An 8,279-nucleotide genomic window follows, 5' to 3' on the forward strand; every position below is an offset into this window, starting at 1 on the left:
CTTTCTTAGATCCAACGGCTTGGAGTGGGACCTGGAGGAACCACCACGCAGGACCATCACGCCTCTCCACCCAAGTGCCTCTCCACCAATACCCTGCTCATAGGATAACAGCCCTCCTGAGGCCTGGATGGTCCCAAGAGCATAGTTATGAACTAGGGACCTGCTGTCCCTGCTAGCCTCTGCTGTTCCCAGACTCCTGTTCCAGAAGCATGAGGAACAGTCACTGAATTCCCCCAAGGACGTTCAGAGTGACAGCATGTCCTAGACCCTGTCTGGAAAAACATGGGATTTGTCTTGGGGACTTTTCCGTGTCTCAAAGTCTAGGTCTTCGTGATCCAGTCTCTTCCCCACGGGGAATGTCTACTCCAGCTAAGTTACACTGACTGCTTTACCACCTCCATACCCTAAAGCAAACTGTCTGCCAGCCATGACACCCCCAGAGGATATCAGACTGGGAGTCTGGGGAGCCTGCCCTGATCCAGTATGTGACACCATCCCTGGCAGCACCAAGCCAGCTGCACCAGAGGAGGAGAGAGCAAAGCAGTCAAGACAGGCCCACCTTGATGCTGTGCGGAACCTATCGAACACCCTCTACTAAATGTCTGTCCAAGCCAGGCCTTGGGCCAGGAGCTGGGGACTGTGCCGCTCAGCCTCATTGGGGGGACAGTCATTCACTAACACAGTCTACTGTAGAGAACAGGGTGCTGCCTGAAGAGCTGGACCTGTGAAGGACAGCACTAAAAGTTCCCCCAGCCATCAGCTGAGGTGGCTTTCCAGGCCTGTGCCCGTGTGTGGTTTGGCTACCCAGGACAATTGTCACCCATGCTGGTGTCAATTCTACCCAGGCTCCAGACCTCAGAGCACCAAGGATGTCCTCAGCGAGAAAAGCAGAGTGTACCTGAGCTCCTGTGTGTGCTCTGCAGATGTCCCCTACACCCAGGACAGCGTGCCACAAATGCCACGCCTGGAGTAGCAGAAGGCCCTGCTTCTCCAGGCTCACGCCTGCTGACTAAGCTGAAAGCCTGGCCACAAGAGCAGATTCATGACTTCAAAGGTGCCATTGCTGGAGGCAAAGAGCAGGCCAGATCCAGATCTGGTCTCTTGTGGGTGAGCATAAAGCATGTGGGTCTAGGCGTGCCAGAGATGAGGAAGTGCTCAACACGCACACACACACACACACACACACACACACACACACACACACACACACCAGACACTTATGTACATATGCATGGGACATTCATATATAAATACATGTACACACATATCAAATATATACGCCAGTACACATATATGTAAGACATGTGCAAGCATGCATTTGTGTGTGTGTTTGCATGCATGCACATGTTTATACATGGGCACCTATGTATCTCTTCTGAATGAGAATTCTTGGGGAGAAGCAATGTCTACAGTCTGAGTGGTTAGAACCAGTGATGCAGCGAGGTTGTAGTGTTAGGGTTTGGAGCCTGATTACAATTTATCTTTGGCTACCTTTAGCCCACCCCGGTGGCAGCCCTAACATTCTGGGAATAACAGGGAAAGCCTTTTGGACTGTGTTAACTTAGCAGACCAAAATCTCAGCACATCTTCAGATAGTGTCTGAGGCCCAAAGCTGAGATCTCTGTGGCCCCCTCTCCAATGTATCTACAAATGTATTCTAAAAGCATCTTGATTTATGACTTTCTCTGTCTTATACTATAAAAACTTCATGAAACTGCTTCCACACTGGAAGACAACAGCATAAACCTGTGTTTCTGAGTCACAGCCACTCATATTTGGCTCCAGAATAAACTACCTCTTATCTATCCCCTTTGAGATGAGATTTTTGCATCAAAAATACGTGGGCTTCGAGGTTTCAGAAACTCAAGCCAGGCCCAATTGCTCACTCTCTTCCTGGTGCCTCCTGATCCAGATATAAAACTCTCAGCCCTTCTCCAGCACCATGTCTGCCTGCATGCCACCATGCTTCCCACCATAAGGATAACATACTAAACCTCTGAACTCTAAGCCAGACCCAATTAAATGCTTTCCTTTATAAGAGTTGCCATGATCATGGTGTCTCTTCACAGCAATAGAACCCTAAGACAGAGGCCCGCCCACCCTGCCCCTAGCTGGGTACTCCTCTGAGATCAGGGGAGCTGGGAGTTGCTGTGAAGACTGGGGTGGGGAGCAGTTCCCAAAGAGAGTCAACCTTCCAGGCTCTGAGGCACAGGCCTCTCCCTCCTCCATGAGGACACTGGAGGATGAAGGGAGGGGAAAGAGAGGAGCCAGGGAACTCCACTAGAGACAGAGGCCGTGCCAGGCCCACACAACCTCACGTGCAAAGTCTAGGCTGAGGACTGCCCACCTTTGGAGATGCAGAGGATAAGAGGCTGGACTGATCCTGGGACTTTGCTCCACTCCCGGTCTGAGTGTTTGTGCACCTATTCATCTGAGAGCCCATCATGGGACACTCAGCTGTCCTCCTCGCCGTGGCTCTGGCCATCCTCCCAGCTTGTGGGACTGGGGCTCCTCTCCAAAGGCAACACAAGCTACTCCTCGTATCCTTTGATGGCTTCCGCTGGAACTATGACCAAGATGTGGACACCCCTAACCTGGACACCATGGCTCGAGAAGGGGTAAAGGCACGATATATGACTCCTGCCTTTGTCACCATGACCAGCCCCTGCCATTTTACACTAGTCACTGGTGAGTGTCAGCCTCAGGATGAGGCTTGGGAATGGAGAGAGCCAGAGACATCAGGTGGCAGATGGGAGGCACCCTGGTCATTACTCTGAGGAGGGGGTCTCCAGTGGGACCCAGAGCACAGACAAGGGCCCTTTAGAAGTCTTCTTTGGTGGCACCTGGTCAAGGGCTTGCTCCACAGCTGTCCCTAGAGGGTGGTGTGCCACAGGGCCTTCAGGTGACTGTGGGCTCACAAGCCTCGACCTCAGGCTTGCTCCACACATGCCCTGCCCCTTTGCCCCATCTCAGGCAAATACATCGAGAACCATGGGGTGGTCCACAACATGTTCTACAATACCACCAGCAAGGTACGGTGGCCCTACCACACCACGCTTGGGATCCAGAGCTGGTGGGACAACGGCAGCATACCCATCTGGATCACAGCCCAGAGGCAGGTAAGACGGACGGGCCGCCCACGGGGAAACTGAGGCCATGACCAAGGGGCAGCCACACAGGCACAGGCATCGGCCTCCTGGCATAGAAAGCTACTTGGAGGGGCTGGAGAAATGGCTCAGTGGTTAAGAGCACTTGGCTGTTCTTCCAGAGGACCCGGGTTCAATTCCCAGCACCCACATGGCAGCTCACAACTGTCTGTAACTCCAGTTCCTGGGAATCTGACACCAATGCACAGAAAATAAAGTTAAATAAATTATTTTTTAAAAAAGAAAAGAAAAGAAAGAAAGCTGCTCAGTGAGCTCCTGAGGACTAAGTAGGCAGCAATCCTAGAGACCGGGACTAAGGGTGTAACTTGGTTGGCAGAGGTCTCGCCTGGCATGCATGCATCAGTCTACACCTCAGGCCCTTTGGCACTGGAGAGAAGAAGGGTCATGCTCACACTGGAGCGCTAACTGACTCAATAAGGAAAAGCTGAGCAAAAAGTCTTCCTCTGCTTCCAGTCCCACTACTAGGCATCTAGGTGCAAAAGGGCCAAAGGTTAAACAGGTGGGGTGCAATGTGAGACATCAAAGGGAGGGTTTCCAGGTGGGCACAGGGACAACCCTCAGACAAAGGCCCACATTGCCACCTCCACCCGAGTGCCTGCCTCCTGTCAGGTGGCACTTGGTCCTCAGCTCCGGAGCCAAAATACCAAGTGAGAGCTCAGCTTCCCCTGATGCTCCAGCCAGAGGAGAAAATGAAGGAGGAACCATGGGCTCATGCAAACAGGGGGTTAGAAGGACAGACAGAATGAGCAGCAAGGATTTATGGGACAGTGGATGAGTGGTGGGTGGGACAAGGTGGACAGAGGAGAAGCAGTGAAGAAAATCCAAGGCACAGCTGAGCCTCAAGGCGAGGATGCTGAAGGGTGTGGCGTATGGGGACATTTCGCATCTACAGTTAGTGCTTGAAGCCACTGGGTGCTTGACCTCTAGATGGCTTGTCCCTGCCCCTGATCTGTGAAATAAGATCCACTTCAGAAAACAAAAGGCCTCAAGGCAGTGGGCAAAAGCAGATGCACACAGAGAGAAGCAGGCAGGCTCGGGTGACGGGGAGACAAGACTCATGGAGCTTACACTACCTCATCCTACAGGGCTTAAAAACTGGCTCCTTCTTCTATCCCGGAGGGAATGTCACCTACCAAGGAGAGGCGGTGACAATGAGCCGGAAGGAAGGTATCTTTCACAATTACAAAGACGAGAAGGAGTGGAGAGAAAACGTGGACACTGTGATGAGGTGGTTCACGGAGGAGGGTGTAGACCTGGTCACCCTCTACTTCGGGGAGCCAGACTCCACTGGCCACAAATATGGCCCTGAGTCCCAGGAGAGGAAGGATATGGTGCGGCAGGTGGACAGGACTGTGGGCTACCTCCGGGACAGCATCGAGCGCCACCACCTCTCGGAGAGCCTAAACCTGATCGTCACCTCCGACCACGGCATGACAACAGTCAACAAGAATGCCAGCGACCTAGTCGAGTTCCACAAGTTCCCTAACTTTACCTTCCGGGACATCGAGTTCGAGCTCTTAGACTATGGGCCCAATGGGATGCTGATCCCCAAGGAAGGGATGCTAGAGAAGGTGTACAGTGTCCTCAAGGATGCCCACCCCAGGCTGCATGTGTACAAGAAGGAAGACTTCCCTAAGAGCTTCCACTACGCCAACAACCCCAGAATCACCTCTCTGCTCATGTACAGTGACCTCGGCTATGTCATCCATGGGGTCAGTGGGCTGCTGCATGGCTTGTGGGTGGCACCTTGATCCTGTCTATGCCCTAAGGGTTGTCGGCCACCCTAAGGACACACTGAGCACTGTGCTACAGGAGTGTGTGGTGCGTGTGTGTGTGTGTGTGTGTGTGGTGTGTGTGTGTGTGTGTGCGTGCGCACGCGCGCACGCACTTGGGGTAAAGTGTGGGAAGCCCGGGCTCAAGGGTGGCATGAATCACAGGGGGAAAGGACAGGAAACAGAGTCCATACCAGAGAGGGACTCATAGAAGTAGCATGTATAGGCACACACCCTGAACTATGGACTCAGGCTGACGTCTCTACCCCACCCAGTGTCATAGACTCTCCCTGTGGTCCACAGTTATTCCCTGAGGCTCCTTCTTTGGGATTCTCAGAATTCGTAGGAGTCTAGAAGCGATCTTAGCACATGCTGTAAACTTTTCCTAAGGCCATCCACCCACACAGGTGCCAACCCATGGGGGGGGGGGGCAAGGAAAGACTGGGAAGGAGGGACTGGGCACAGTGTAGTCCCAATTAATGACCCAGAACCCCTGCCTCTCCCTGCAGAGAGTGAGTGTCCAGTTCAACAAAGGTGAACATGGTTTCGACAACCGAGACATGGACATGAAGACCATCTTCCGGGCTGTGGGTCCCAGCTTCAAGGCAGGCCTAGAGGTGGAGCCTTTTGAGAGTGTCCATGTGTACGAGCTTATGTGCCAGCTGCTGGGCATTGTGCCCGAGCCCAACGACGGGCACCCTGGCACCCTGCAACCCATGCTCTGGTCAGGTGAGGCAGCGACACTCCTCCTCTGGGGTCTATGCTGGCATGCACACATCTGTGAGCCTTCAAGCTGCAACCAGGCCACCATACACACCCCAAGGGGGCTCTGAGAGAGAAGTCTGGGGGCTCATGGGGATAGCTGGGACTCCTGGTCCTCCATAACCGTGTGGCGCTGAGCTACAATCCTCTCCTTCTCTCACTGAACCTTCTGTCTTTCCTAGGGTCTGCTCTCCCGCTCAGCGGCCAACTCCACTTGGTCATGCCATTGATGGGGATCCTAATGGTTCTGGCCAAGGTCACATAATGCCCCACTCGATCAAGTTCAGAGGCCCAGAAGGCAGAGGAGGCTGGAAGGATGAAACCAAGACTCTCCTGCCCCCTGCTTCTCAGCCTGAAGTCCCCTCCCCTGCAGGACACCTCCCAGTTCCCTGCCCTTCCCCTCCCCGACTTCACCCACCCCCACCTCCTGCCCAGCAGCCAGGATGCAGCTTCTGGATGATTCCACCATACTGGTGACTCCAAGCAGCCTGGAAGCCAGAGAGCCGTGCACTCTTGGGGTCCCTTCCAGAATAGGGTGACAGGACACCCCACAAAGCAGACAGGCCATCAGGCGCCCCTCCCCCACAGGTCCTGTAGCTGTCACCCACTCCTTCCTGCCACCATCCAGAGCTCCAGTGGCGAGGACTCCGAACCTCACTCTGAGCTGGTTTCAGGAGAACTACAAAGGTAGCTGGTTCCAGAGTGCCCGGGAGGCAGCCTCACTCTGAGGACATCCCAGCATGAGATGTGACAAAACCACCCTGTTTCTCTGTCCTGTGCAGTCCAAAACCCTTGGCCAGAGCAGAAGAAAGTCACTCAGTTCTTCTAGAAACACAAAAGAGGACCCTACTCAATGCCAGGCTGGCGGGGCTGTGGCTCTGGGGTAGAGCCTCTTGCCACATGCAGAGGGTCCTCGGCTCATCCTCAGAGCCACAAAAAAAAGAAAGAAAAAGAAAAGTGGACCTAGCTCTGGTGTTTGTAACAGAGGGCACAAGAAGTGGCGGTGCTCACCCAGCCCATGCCAGTGCCCACAAAGACAATGGCAGAAAAAGGAGGCAGAGGCAGGCGAGGGCTGCACTTGGGATCCCTGGCCCTAGGCCTCTGGGTGGGGTGGGGTGCCTGGGGTGGGGTGCCTGGGGTGGGGGGCTGAGAGATGCCCATGCCCAGCACAAGGTGGAGCAGGGAATTCCAGGCACATGGGGCTTGACAAGCTTCTGAAAGTGAAAGAGGCCAGTGAGTTGGAAGGCTATGTGCAAAATTCCTATGTGCAAGGGAGGGTGTGTGCAAGATGCTTGTGTGCAAGGAAGGGTGTGTGCAGGGTTGAGTACCCAAGGGAGGCCCTGGTGGGTGGAGTGGGGCTCTGACCCAGGGCAGAACCAGTGAGGAGATTAGGTCACTCCAGGGCCAGGCAAGACACTCAGGCAGGCAAGGAAGGGTAGAGGTCATCTAAGGATGACAAGCTGAGGACACCTTTAGGAGGCTGAGCATTCAGGATGGGGCAGACCCTGGGTGCAGAGGACAAGAACAGACAGATGAAGGGTGGCCTGAAGTTTGGTCCCATAGTGGCATTGGCACACACGATGTGAAGATGCTGGGGAGGACCAGGGACCCAACTTGTTTTCATTCAGGTCCACCCTCCCATGCCTGTCAGGCATCCACTTGAAGCCATAGCAGGACAACATTGTGTACTCAGGAGCTTGACACCCAGTGTAGCTTGGGCTAGCATTTCACACATAAGGCTCATCGGGAGAGTGATGGCATGTCAGACCATGGGATCAGATTAGAGTCCCCTGCCAGAGGGCAAAGATGAGGAGAGATAGGGACCAGTCTCTTACTGAGAAGACACACACAGAGTACAGGTGGGAGGGAGGTCAGGGATGCTGGATCTAGAAGGGATTCCAAACAGCTTTCCACCCAACTCCCTCTGCACAACGCCTGCCCATTCTTGAAGGGTAAATTCTCCCATACCATGGTTGGTGGCTGCCAACTCGAGGTCACTTCAGGGAATTGCTGGTACCAGAGTGTAAACTCAGCACAGAGCTAAATGGTACAGGCTCAGCACACGAGCTAAAAACACTGTGATCCCAGAACAGGCCAGTGCCCTTCCACCAGTTTCTTCTTCAAAGGTTCCACGCACACACTTGCCACTGGGGAATGGATGTCACCCTGCACACGGCAGCCCTCCACTGCCTCTGGATGGAGTCTGACAGGGGAACAGGAGGCCTCAGCACCTCTCCATCCTGAGGTGTGTGCACTCCAGAGCCAGACCTGGAGAAGGGCCCCTTCCCAGTCACCCTCCAACAGAAGAGTCTAGACCAACCTTTTAACATCACAATACAACAGGTTCACATGAAATTAAGTCACCAAAATAAATCCACAAACAAATCTCATGTTTTGGTTATGTTTATGATTCTTTGTGCATGCAGCTCATGGAGTCACAGATTGGACACCCCTAGTCTAGAGCCTCCAAAACCATCCCCCCAAAACAACCTGGGAGAATTTGCCTGTGTCCTGCAGGATCCAGCTGGGAGTCACTAGCGTCAGGGAGGCTGGCTCTCTGTGACCTTCCCACTCAGCT

The 8,279-nt window shown here is 53.9% G+C and overlaps 1 protein-coding gene across 1 annotated transcript; it reads left to right on the plus strand.

Annotated features, from left to right (window-relative positions):
• Window positions 1-2,444: 2,444 nt before the first annotated feature.
• On the plus strand, window positions 2,445-5,966 carry Enpp7 (ectonucleotide pyrophosphatase/phosphodiesterase 7). Its single transcript, XM_027425860.1, has 5 exons — window positions 2,445-2,688; window positions 2,974-3,119; window positions 4,253-4,879; window positions 5,449-5,668; window positions 5,884-5,966. The coding sequence occupies exons 1-5, from the start codon at window positions 2,445-2,447 to the stop codon at window positions 5,964-5,966; spliced, it is 1,320 nt and encodes a 439-aa protein (XP_027281661.1).
• Window positions 5,967-8,279: the final 2,313 nt, after the last annotated feature.

This window comes from Cricetulus griseus, chromosome 7 (genome assembly GCF_003668045.3).
Source record: "Cricetulus griseus strain 17A/GY chromosome 7, alternate assembly CriGri-PICRH-1.0, whole genome shotgun sequence".
In the NCBI taxonomy this organism is placed as follows: Eukaryota; Metazoa; Chordata; class Mammalia; order Rodentia; family Cricetidae; genus Cricetulus; species Cricetulus griseus.

Excerpts from the sequence above, each read along its gene's own strand:
- Enpp7 (XM_027425860.1), top strand. The coding sequence starts at position 2,445 with ATGGGACACTCAGCTGTCCTCCTCGCCGTGGCTCTGGCCATCCTCCCA. Across the intron at positions 2,689-2,973 it reads CCATTTTACACTAGTCACTG|GCAAATACATCGAGAACCAT; the intron begins GTGAGTGTCAGC and ends GCCCCATCTCAG. Across the intron at positions 5,669-5,883 it reads GCAACCCATGCTCTGGTCAG|GGTCTGCTCTCCCGCTCAGC; the intron begins GTGAGGCAGCGA and ends TGTCTTTCCTAG.